A 12,813-nucleotide genomic window follows, 5' to 3' on the forward strand; every position below is an offset into this window, starting at 1 on the left:
TGACCATTATCACTGGTGTCAGTGGACTTTTCCACTGCTGGGGAAATGCATTCTGCAATTTGTATTCCCACAAAGCTGTTTGGACAAAATTCCACAGCAACCAGAAGTACTGAATTACTGGATGGTGATCCAGTAATTCAGTACTTCTGGTTGCTGTGGAATCTGAGTGGGATTTGCTTTATTTTAGCTATAATTTCCTCCTTTTCTAAACATGTTGTTCATCACTTCATTATGAACAACATTAAAAAAAAAAAAGAAAAAAAAAGAAAACGTTTTTTTTCCTTGTTTTTTTAAAAAATATCGATATTTTAATAATCAATATCGATTATTTATCGCGGGAGGACGTATCGATATATATCGCCATATCGATATTTCAGCACACCCCTAATAAGAAGGTGTTGATGCCGATTGCAGAATGGAACGATTGCCACCTAAAAGAAGGTGACAATGGTAAATGGTAAATGGTGCATTTATATAGCGCCTTTATCCAAGGCGCTTTACATAGATTGTGCATTACATTCACCCATTCACACACACATTCATACACCGATTGCGGCGGAAGCCATGCAAGGTACCAACCAGCACATCGGGAGCAATTTGGGGTTCAGTGTCTTGCCCAAGGACACTTCGACATGTAGACAGGAGGAGCCGGGATTCGAACCGCCGACCCATGGATCATTGGACGACCTGCTCTACCTCTTGAGCCACAGTCGCCCCATGATTTGTTGTTGGTCTAGTTGTACAGGAAAGTGCAGGAAAAGACATGCTATAATTCTTCAGATGCCTGATAATTATGTTTGCAGCAGAATTCGGATGCTCTCCCGTGTTTAACAGCCTAATGTACAGGGCAAAAGCTACAACAGCCTGATTTAAAGGGCTTTTTCTCAGTTTATCCTTACAGTATGTCATTTTTGACGTAGAATCCATTTCTGCTTGGGACATTTTGTATAGTCCATAGTTAATGAGATGATTCGCATATTTGTATAAACTAGTAGAAATAACGAGTAGTTTAATAATGGTTCAAATTACTTGCTGTTTTAAAGTGTGTAATTGTGTTAAAGACATGGTCCTGTTTGTGACCTCACTGCCAAGTTCATATTCTGTGATGACCCAATGGGTCGCAGCACAATTTACGGTACACCTAATTAAGCCTAATAAGGCCTCATAAGGCGTAATTAGAAATGTGTCATTAGACAGAAGTTATACCCTAATATCCCTACATTATGGTCTTATAAGAAATCGCATAAGACCTAACAAAGCCTAATATTATGTCACGTTATTTCCGTTTACTAACAGGGACATTAGGCCTATATCTAATTTAACAGCTTTTGTACTGTAAATTGAACACGACCCCAACTGGTCGATAGATACGTTCATTTTCCCGTGAGGGAAATCCAGTCATGTTTCATGAGGTCAGAACTTAGTTAGTCTTCATTAGAAATAATGTTCTTTATTAAATGCTATTTCTACTTCCTTGCGCATATGAAATAACATGTTATCTAGCCAACTGTAAGACTTGTTAGAACTAATGTGTTCTTTATAAAGCCTAGTTAATTTTACTTCAAGTTAATTAGAAATAATATGCTGTAAAGGGACGAATTTGCACAGAACTTACTACACTGTTAGGCTTCATATGTTCTCTATTAAGCCTTGTTCATTTTACTTCAAGTTACGTTACGTCTAATTAGAACTAATATGCTGTAATTATAGGGACAAATTTGCGCAGAAGTGTAGGCCTACAGCAGCTATATTTCGGCTCAACCTTAAACGTATTTGTACCTTTAGGCTTCATTAAGATTAATGTGCTTTTATTAGGGACAAATTTGGTCAGAAGTGTACCGCAAACTGAACAGCAGCTCTTTCGGTCCCTACTTCAGATTAGACATATTCCTATAGCCTACCTTTAGGCTTCGTTACAATTCATATGATCATATTAGGGACAAATTTGGTCAGAAGTGTACCGCAAACTGAACAGCAGCTATTTCGGGTCCTACTTCAGATTAGACATTCCTAGGCTTCATTACAATTAATATGCTCTTATTAGTACATAACTGTTTCAACCATTGAAAGCATAATGCATGCTACAACTATCATATTAGACTAATTTCTGACAAAAGTAGTCCTACTTTCGAGGAACTTACCTCCTGCTCCAGAAACAAGTGAAGTACCAATGTGCAAGAGAAGTATACATGTGCGAGTTGACTATGCATTTATGGCCTAAACGGCTTCCCATAGGGTAGCGGCTACGGCGTGCGGTTAGGGTTACTTTGTAGACAAACTGGGAAGCCAAAGAAGAGAGGGATGGGGCATTTTGCCAAAAGAGGTATGCAAACAGGGAGTAACAGCTTATCCTTTCGCAAACAACCTATTCTTAACATCAGGCAGACTGTCGATGTATGATCGTATCATTTTTGAATATTCGATAAGCGGCGTCTTAGATTCCCGTGGTGGTGGGGTTATATCTGGGGCAGCTATTGATAGCTCTGCGACTGCTGCAGTGTTTGAGATGGTAGTTTTGTCAATGCTGAAGTGTTCTGTGGTCTTCCTTAGACATTAGAACCAGCCAGGACATGCTCGTCTTCACGCCATGGCACGGGCGGGAATCTAAGACGCCGCTTATCGAATATTAAAAAATTATAAACTACCAATTTCTTTATAACCGTGCCATGGCGTGAAGACGAGCATGTCCTGGCTGGTTCACTGGGTTATGACACCACCAGGTTATTTGTCACTAGTCTCGCTATCAGAAGAACTTGTGCTACTTGGATTTTTGACAAATCACGGTTAGCTGCTATATTAGTCCTGTCAGTCCTGAGTGAAACGTTTTTGAAACTGTCTTTCATATTCTACTTTTATAGAAGTGTTACATTTTTACTTTGAAGTGTGTCAATGTGTTTATACTGTGAAATGGCAATTGTAGCGTGCATGTTTTGTACTGCCATGCAGAGGCGTATCTACAATAAGGCGAGGGTAGGGGTCCGCCTGTCCAAATCCATTTCTGGCCTGGCCAAAATCCATACAATGAGAAAAAAAGAAGACAAAAACAAGACCTGAGAACTATTAATGGACAGCTGAATCACCCATTGGAATGTAAATGCATGCCTTGACTCAGCTGTGCCCCCAGAATTTCCCATCACCTTCAAAATAAAGGCATTAGCTGTAACAGAAATAATGGCTGTAAACAAACTAATTAAGCAAAGCAAATTAAATAATAAATGCATTAGATAATTATATAGAAAATATACTAAAATACTAAATAGCTCCCACAGTGCCAATGAAATAAACAGTGATATAGTGTCATCACAATATCATCCCCTCCCCTGATCCCTCCCTCTTTAACATACAACAACAGCTGTGGGTGTGACTTCAGTTCAGGTGGATCACCACCCATCACCACCCACCAGGCAATCCGGGCATACTTAATGAACTGGTGGGCGTGTTCACATAAAAACAACATTTTAACAAATACTGTACACTTTTTTGAAAAAAGTCTTCCATATTATATAATAAATAATGTTTTTTTAGGGTGGAAAAAAATCATGGCACTCCACCTTTAATTATGTCACCATGTCTCTGAACTCTGAAGGAGATTTTCCTCATGTATGAAGAACAGAAAGAAAAAGAAAAACATTAAAATGGCTTGATTCCACTGTCCCCTAGCAAAGGCTCAAAACAGTCAATCTATTTTGGGCTGCCAATGTCCACAGTGATAAATGTGTAAAGTGTATCCTTCTCAATCTTGTTGATGGTGTATCTGAGGGAGTTGATCCCATCTTCTTCCATGGTTGATGAGGTTTTCTCGAGTATCTCACCTCTGTGCAGATTAAGTTCATTATGCACGTCTCTTTCATGCTTGATCATTTTGAACCTCCCAGTCGCCATGTCAGGCCGAGTGATACTCATGGATTTTATGGCAATTCTTTGGTAGATGTCATCATCCTCACCGCCCCAGCCCCAGTAGTTGTTTGAGAAGCCATTAATGGCCAAGTACTGTTCTTTGGACAATGACACAACCCCACCAAATATGGTTGAGTACGGCAACATGAAACCAAATTTGTCAACAGCCACAGACAGGTGTCTGGGCTTACTAAAGCAACCATAGATGTTACGGTCATTCATAGGGATTAGATCCACATCAGAGAATACAAAGCAGGTATAATTGTACTCCTTCAATGCCTCAGCAAACCCTACATTCATCAATCTGGCCTTATTGAACATCCCCTCACCGTCCTGGTTAATGATGTACACTCCATAGTCCAACTGTTGTCGCTGCAGCACGGGATGGAGGTAGTAAAGCCATTGTATCAGGTGTTGATGACGATTGCGGAATGGAATGATGATTGCCACCTAAAAGAAGATAACAATGATCTGTTGTTGAGTTGTACAGGAAAATGTTATGAGTTGTACAGGAAAAGGTAGGAAAAGACTTCATGAGAACTGAAAGAGAAGCTCGCACACTGTTGGATCAAGTTATAGGTCCTCATTCACAACAGCGTTTACGCTCATAAAGTGACGTTACGTGAGCGGAGCGTGAGCGGACAGGCATTTACGTGGATTCCCACATTACGTGGGAATTCATGAACTTGAACGTGAACTTGACGGTGACGTGGGTTGGTCGGAAATTCCGCTGCAAGCTGCGCCACCTCTCATGGTCGTGTATGGCTTGCGTAGATGTATTAAGAAGGCTTTAGTCTTCATGCTGAATCAATTAAAAGTCCCCAAACCTCAGATAAAATATGTAGGCAAGGCATGTGTCCCCAACATTGGTCGCACATAAAAAAATGATAGCCTATATAAAAGCCAAGTATCACTTGTATGCCTAAATGCATGCATTCTAGAGGCAGGTTAGCCTAGAGTGCCATACAGAAACTGCCCCTGCAAGCCCGACACCTTTTTTATTTATTTATTAGGATATTTCTAGCATGCGCGATTGCGCTGCTCACTTGACAGCTTTCTACTCGCAGTGCAACGCGCTGTGAGCTTGTAGATCGGCTCTCGCAGTCTCGCGGACTCGCGCTGCATGTTAAAAAACAAACTCACAATTATAATAAGAACATACACTTATCTGCATTCTGCACTGTACGAATCCAACGTTGTTTAGTGTAGTAATGTCTGCAGTATAGGCCTATTTAAATTGTTTCGTTATGGAGCTCCTTTGAGTCAGTCTGACTGTCGGTGCGTGTGTGTGTGTGGGGGGGGGGGGATTAGCCCTATATAAAAAATAGAAGACCACATTAGCCTATTTGAATGAATGGCATCAGCGTGTTTGAAAGTCGGCCAGTCATATCATAGTTTTAAGCCAGCTCACCTCCACTCGCGCTTGTTCACAAACATGACGGACAGACAGACAAGAAAGGCTGTTGATGATGATTATTATTACCACTGTAACTCGCTGATCAGCATGTTGACAGAGACTCAGCCAATTAAAGTTTCACGTAGGCCTAAATGCATTTGCTGCAAGCACCTATCTGCCTCCATTTGCGTGGTGGTATTAATTTATAATATGTATATTGATCACATGCGGACGCCACACAGAATAGCCAACTCTTACCTGCAGCTGAGGAAACATACAACGTAGTTGGATCGGATGAAATATAGCATTATGTCCAAATCCCACAAGAAAAAAAAGAAAGAAAATATGTCCTGTGTCCATGCATGTCCATATATTTGCTTTCCAAATCCGACAGTGCAGGGCAGGGAATCAATCACCGCAATCAATAGGGCCTTTTATCATTGCCGAGTTTTAATATAGCATTTGGTTGTGTGGTGAACAGTACAAATTAACTTCTTTCTCATTATGTGAAAGTAACTGTAACATCAGTTAACTTATTAACGTTCTGACATTTAACAAGGAGTGAAGCAATGCGTGCCAAGTTGGCAAGTTTTGTTTATAATTATATACAAAACTCGCGCTGTTTGCTTGAAGATCTGTCCGTGCAGAGACCCGCCTGTAAAAATTAACTGCTCTACAAGCTCATCGCGGCTGTTGTATATAATTTAAAGCCCGGTGCAGGCTATGATGACGTATTTCGATATTTCCTGTTGCCTATATGGTGTGGGATGGGCGTTCTAACCAGGCGACACCAGGCGAATCGCTTGGGAAAAATGCGGAAAGGCTACACTCTGCGATCCGCACAAATGAAGTGATTACACAAGCTTCCCTGAATAAGACGGGAGCAAATCGCAGCGTGATCGGACAGAGAAATACGATGATATTTAGTATCTGTATACGCTTCCGTTACACTCTGGCGTAAACGCCGTTGTGAATGAGGACCCATGGTCGTGTACGGCTTGCGTAGATTTATTAAGAAGGCTTTAGTCTTCATGCTGAATCAATTAAAAGTCCCCAAATCTCAGATAAAATATGTAGGCATGTGTCCCCAACATTGGTCGCACATAAAAAAAATATAGCCTATATAAAAGCCAAGTATCACTTGTATGCCTAAATGCATGCATTCTAGAGGCAGGTTAGCCCAGAGTGCCATACAGAAACTGCCCCTGCAAGCCCGACACTTTTTTTATTTATTTATTAGGATATTTCTAAAAAAAAAAGAAAGAAAATATGTCCTGTGTCCATGCATGTCCATATAATTTGCTTTCCAAATCCGACAGTGCAGGGCAGGGATTCAATCACCGCAGTATAGGCTAATCAATAGGGCCTTTTGTCATTGCCGAGTTTTAATATAGCATTTGGTCGTGTGGTGAACTGTACAAATTAACTTCTTTCTATATGTGAAACTGAAAGTAACTGTAACATCAGTTAACTTCTGACATTTAACAAGGAGTGAAGCAATGCGTGCCAAGTTGGCAAGTTTCGTTTATAATTATATACATATAACTCGCGCTGTTTGCTTGAAGATCTGTGACCCGCCTGTCAAGATTAACTGCTCTACAAGCTCATCGCGGCTGTTGTATATGGCTATGATGACGTATTTCGATATTTCCTGTTGCCTTATATGGTGTGGGATGGGCGTGGATGTTCCTTCTAAGCAGGCGACACCAGGCGAATCGCTTGGGAAAAATGCGGAAAGGATACACTCGGCGATCCGCACAAATGAAGTGATTACACCAGCTTCCATGAATAAGACGGGAGCAAATCGTAGGTTGAGAGGACGGATTAATACGATATCAATACGATCTGTTTCCGCATTTACACTGTGGCGTATTTCTCCTTTGTGAATGAGGACCATAGGATTTATTTTATTACACAAGTGCTTTTGTGATGTTTCAGGCTCTCGCCCTTCCTCAGACACTAATGGTAAATGGCGCATTTATATAGCGCCTTTATTCAAGGCGCTTTATATAGATTGTGCATTTCATTCACACACACATTCATACACCGATGACAGAGGAAACCATGTAAGGTGGTCTTTACGCGAGAATGGTGTTCATAGAAAACGGCAAAATAAAGTATCGTTTGCTGGTGTCCGTTTAGACGAGAACGGTGTTTTCAGGAGGTGAAAAAGCAAAAAAGTGAAACCACCTCCCAGAGTGGAAATCTTTGAGAACGCCGTTTCCTATGGTCTCCATATAAACAGGCAAAACGGTGAATCCGCAAAACTCATGGCTCACGTTGGCTCACAGCGCATATTTATTACATTGATGCAGAGCCATATGGAGTTCCTGAACAACCCTCCTCGCCTACAAAGTGCTGCTCATCAGCGATGGTGAATGTAAAACCATGATGTAAATAAAATGCCTTGCGATAGGCGGCAGCAGCGTTTATGTAGCCTAATGTATTATAAAATATATAACCATCCCGTGGTGCGCTCTGCCTGCATGCTATGGGCTGTCTGTCACCTCGATGCGTTATAGAAAGCAGGCAGTGAGCGACGCCACAACCACGTTGTGTTCTGGAAGCAAAACCCCGATAGGGTTGCGTGAAGGGGGAGCTGGCTCTTCTTCTTGTACGTAATCTTGTACGTAACGTGGGTGACTGGTCTATTTGGCAGCCCGTTACTGCCACCTAGCGATATTATAGCGTTTTCATAAAGTGTGCGTTCTCGTGTAAAGGGTCAATAAAAAATGAGAACGCAACGGGACTTTGCCGTTTTATCTGGAGATGGTCGCCGTGTAAAAGAAGCATAAGACACCAACCTGCACATCGGGAGCAATTAGGGGTTCAGTGTCTTTTTCAAGGACACTTGACCTGTTTGTGACCTCACTGCCAAGTACATAATATTCTGTGATGGATCAGTGTTTGAATTGTGACAGAACTGCGGGAATGTTTACTGTTATTACAGCTATTGAAACATAAACTTATTCAGCTTTTCATTCTTGTTAATAATACAAAAAAGGGTAAAAAAAAAAGGTGACAATAAGTGACAATAGCAGATTTACAAGCCCACAAGCTCATAGATTGGCTATTTCTGGCAAAGAGATATTTTGTGTTGAAGGAAAGAACAAAAAGTATATGGACAGATTTACTTTTGATACAAATGTAGTCTTTTATGACTTCAAGAGCACATCACTACAGGCTTACTGTTATTTTCATGGCCTGTTTTTAGTTAAAATCTCATATTTACTCACCTTGTGATGTGAAATACAGTCTGGTGGCTTATAACGTCCTCCCTCAAGTAGACTAGAGCCGCATTCTGTCCTCACAGCCTCCATGGTCCTGCTCCAATTGAACTCCACGTGAAGTGGACCCACCAGGTGAGGAGAGGTCTCAGGACAGGATGACAGTTTTGTTTGTACTTCCGTTGTTTTTCCTTTGAGCGTTTGTGTTTGTTCAGTTAGCCTAGTTACTGCCATCGTCTGATGAATGTGTCTGGAACGCAGCCATAACACAAATAATATAAATAACTGAATCAATACTATGATTATTAATTGTAGTATTCTCTGCATTTTTCCTATTGCTCTTTCCTGCGTTTAGTCGTTGTGGCGTTGAGGAGAAGAAATACTGATTCACTGATTGGGAAGTTCCTGGAAACCACCATCCATCCATCCATCAGCCTGGGGTGCTTCGCTTCAACTACAGTGTGTCTTAAGACTTATGAATAGGAATGCAAATTCTGCAACAACAAAACAAGACATGATTCATTATGAATAATAACCAGCATCTTCCGTATCTATGTGTGTTTAATATAAGGTTAGCATTTTTAGGAGCCTTTTCAGGCTGTGACCCCCCCCAAAGTAATCATATTTGAAATGGGGACCCCCCACTTCAAATTTATCCACAGATAAATGTTGTGAATAGCAGATGCACAAGGTCGTTGTGAACTTGTAGATTGGCTATTTGCACAATTGTTGCCTCCGTCTTATATAATAATAATAATAATAATAATGTATTATTATTATTTCTTGTAATAATAATAATTATTGTGACAATTAAAAAGCAAAAGTAAAGAAATGAGATTGTCCCATTCAGATACAGAAGTACAGGCCTATGTCTGCATCAAATTGTCTAAGGAAAATAAATCACACCCGTGTGGTGTGAAGTGAGTGGTGTGTGTGTGGGGTGGGGGGGAGTTCCAGACCCACAGGAAGGCACCCAGGGTGCCGGCCCGATTCCAGCGAGCCGCCCCGCGTCCGAAACGGTTGAGAAATGAGGGAGTTACCGTGTGGGGGTCCCTCTACTGTAGCCTACCCTCTATGTACTGTCACTGTACTACTACTGACCCACAGGAACGCACCCGCCACCCATCCAGAGCAAAAATATGTACGCACATGTAGGCAGGGCCGGTCCTGAGCAATCTGGCGCCCCAAGCAGGATTTTTCGCGGCGCCCCCCCCCCCCCCCCCCCCCCCCCCCCTCAAAAAATAAAAAAATAAAAAAAGTATATATATTTTTATTTTTTTTCTCTGTCCCAAAAATTGAGGAGACACTGTGGAGGCACTGGGGGGACAGTGGGGACACTGTGGAGGCACTGGGGGTCCATTGGGGAGGCACTGTGGGGACATTGGGGAGGCTCTGTGGAGGCACTGGCGGGACACTGGCACTGGGGAGTCACTGGGGAGGTACTGGGGAGGCACTGGGGGGGCACTGGGGGGACACTGGGCAGACAGAGTTGGGACAGAGTAAAAGAAAAAAAAAAAAAAAGTAAAAAAAATGTTTTTTTTTTTTTTTTTTTTCGTTTTTTTTGGCGCCCCTCCCAAATGGCGCTCGAAGCCGTTGCTTCGTCGGCCTGTAGGAAGAACCGGGCCTGTGTGTGTGTGTGTGTGTGTGTGTGTGCGTGTGTGTGTATGTGTCACAGTGACTGCTGTGTGTGTGAGGCGCACAGCAGGCTTTGACTTTTTACTGGGGCCAGTTTTGAAATGCAGCCACCTGTAACTGTATGTGCTCTTTTAGAGCAGTTTTGAAGGAGAGTAGGTGGATTCACACTGGTATAGGGCCTTCCAGATTTTGTGGCATAGCAGGAGACCAATTGAATCCCTTGTTTGAGCCAAATATGGGTTGAACGTGATTTGTGGAGCTCCCTCTGGTGTTGTGATTGTGGACGTCATTGATGTTTTTTTTGAGTGGTGCAACCACTCCCTTACGGAGCTATGTGTGGGTGGGTGGCTGGCTGGCTGGGTGGGCGTCTGGGTGGGTATGAGCACGAAAACAGCATGGTTGTTTTTCACCACCTGTGCGCAACCTAACACACAAACAACCACACATGCACGTATTAACTGTATATATGATGATTTCAGGTGTGCCAGTACAGTAGAGGGTACAGTAGAGGGACCGCCACATGGTAACTCTGCATGTCATTTCTCAACCGTTTTGGACGTGGGGCGGCACGCCGGAACCGGCCCGACGTTCCTGTGCCCCCCCCCCGGGAACCCCCACACGGAGTTGCACCACTCACTTCAAAGGTGAGTTTTTTAAAGTAGTTTGACAGACTGTATATGGGTGTACAGTTACAGTATAACCCTAATTCTAACCCCAGTCTTAACCGGCCACGTAGGTCTGACACTAACCTCAGTCTTAACAGTCTGGCCACATAGGTAAATATTTTTGTAAATCTCTATGGGAAAAATGATTGGCGATTCTTCAGTGGAACCAGAAAACCACGCCCACTGCTGTGCCCTATAGCCAGGTTACAGGCATGTGTGCTTATTATAAGCAACATTGCACTTGTTTTTCTGTAACGTTGCTTCTAAATTGTGTTAGTTTGCTTACATTGAAAAGTACGTTTGTGCAAAATCTTCTTGTAGCCTGTCACTTTGTCACTGCTAGTGTGAAGTTACGCAGAAAGAGAAACAGATACACAGGTTGAAGCTGGTAACCGTGTATATATTTTGCCAATATAGATGAAATTAAGCGCATCTTGACACCGCGCAGCATTGATTGCATACAGCTGGCCTACAGGGCACGGCTCCATGAACGGATTGATCTACTTCAATAAATGTTTTTTTTATGAATGTTGAGCTGATTTTTGCCAAGTTCCCATGCTGGATTCACCCTGGACAGCAGGTCTCTGTGGATATTCTGCTGGATTCAGTCAGGTGTATTTCACACTGTAATGCACCTCGCAAATAGGACTAACTGCTCTATGGCTAATTAGCTTGGCAACCTCAGAGGGCCTGGTGTAGTGGCTGGTACAGTGCTGCTGCAAATGTGTTTATTAAGTTAGATATATTCTAATTACAGTAAATCTCACTTAGCTACCTTCCTGGAGTCAAGGGATCTGTTATCTACTCAAATTCTAGAGCCAATCCCTGAGAATTTCTAAGTTACACTATACTGTACCATACATTTCTAAGAATAGTGTTACTGTACCTAGGGCTAGTTAACATGTCAAGCCCCCTTCGAATTCTACTAGCATGCCGAACCAACATCAATTGGAAGTCCACTATTGCATTGTGCCTTTTCATACGCTTCCACCTAAAACATATTGTCATAATCACATGCCAGAAAAATACTTTTTGGAGGGAGGTAGGGAATGCCCCAAATGTATTTGTACTAAATATTATTGTTTTGAAATAATAATTATGAGGCTACCTACGGGATATGTAATGGATTATAGCCTCATGGCGTTGTACAGTGGGGTGAAGTTGCCCTTGATTGTGGACCAGAGAGTTACTAATCACTATGGCAGGACTGTAGGATACTTAAAGGCCTATTTGGATCTCTGCAGGAGTGGAGTGGGTTATTGATTGTGAAGTGAAAAGTAAGTGGAGTCAGTGGAGTGCACCCTACCTAGATGTACCTACCTGCCCTATAACTACTCAGAAGTTGTCCAGGGTGTTGACTTTGAACACTGATGAAAATAACAATGGTGGAAGAGGCAATTGCTAAATGTGTTCTAGACAAGGCTAGTGCTACTGCCAGTAAACTGTTATTATCTGATATCACTATCCAGGCAGGTATAGGAAGCAGTGAGACGCAAAGCAACAATACATTACACCCTCCACAGACAAGGTTTGTTGTTGTTCGTAAATCAACAGTGCGCAGTATGACATCACCGCCAGAGCACACAGAAAACTGAGCAGATTCTGAGAGCGTATTTCAGAACGTTCCCAATGTGTGATGTGGGGTGTGGCGGTACTCGAATGATGATGTACTGATGAGGCATGCAACAAAATGATAATTGGAGATGGGGCGTGACATTTCCTCCTGAGATGTTGGGTAATGTTTGATGTACTGTGTGTAATGCAGCTTTGCTTACACACATACAGTAGTATGTGGAAAGGATTTTAGAGGAATACGAGAATCTCTCAATTTTGTGTTCTCAGGCCATTTTACCACCACTGTTACCGCCACACAAAACAGTGGATGGATACCTGTTTTCTTTGCACATAATGCATTATTATAGATTATAGACAAAAAAAAAAGTATAGATAATTTTACATAATCCAAGTTCACTATCGCTGCTCCAGACCTTTA

General features: G+C 42.1%; 1 protein-coding gene across 1 annotated transcript; it reads right to left on the reverse strand.

Moving 5' to 3' along the window:
- Positions 1–3,681: 3,681 nt before the first annotated feature.
- Positions 3,682–8,754, reverse strand: LOC306937944 (beta-1,4-galactosyltransferase 1-like; the record flags this gene model as incomplete). The annotated part of the gene is made up of 2 exons (XM_079521968.1): positions 3,682–4,347; positions 8,530–8,754. 2 exons carry the CDS (start codon positions 8,752–8,754, stop codon positions 3,682–3,684), a joined length of 891 nt encoding a protein of 296 aa, XP_079378094.1.
- Positions 8,755–12,813: the final 4,059 nt, after the last annotated feature.

Source organism: Electrona antarctica (assembly GCF_951216825.1).
Source record: "Electrona antarctica genome assembly, chromosome: 15".
NCBI classification, from domain to species: Eukaryota; Metazoa; Chordata; class Actinopteri; order Myctophiformes; family Myctophidae; genus Electrona; species Electrona antarctica.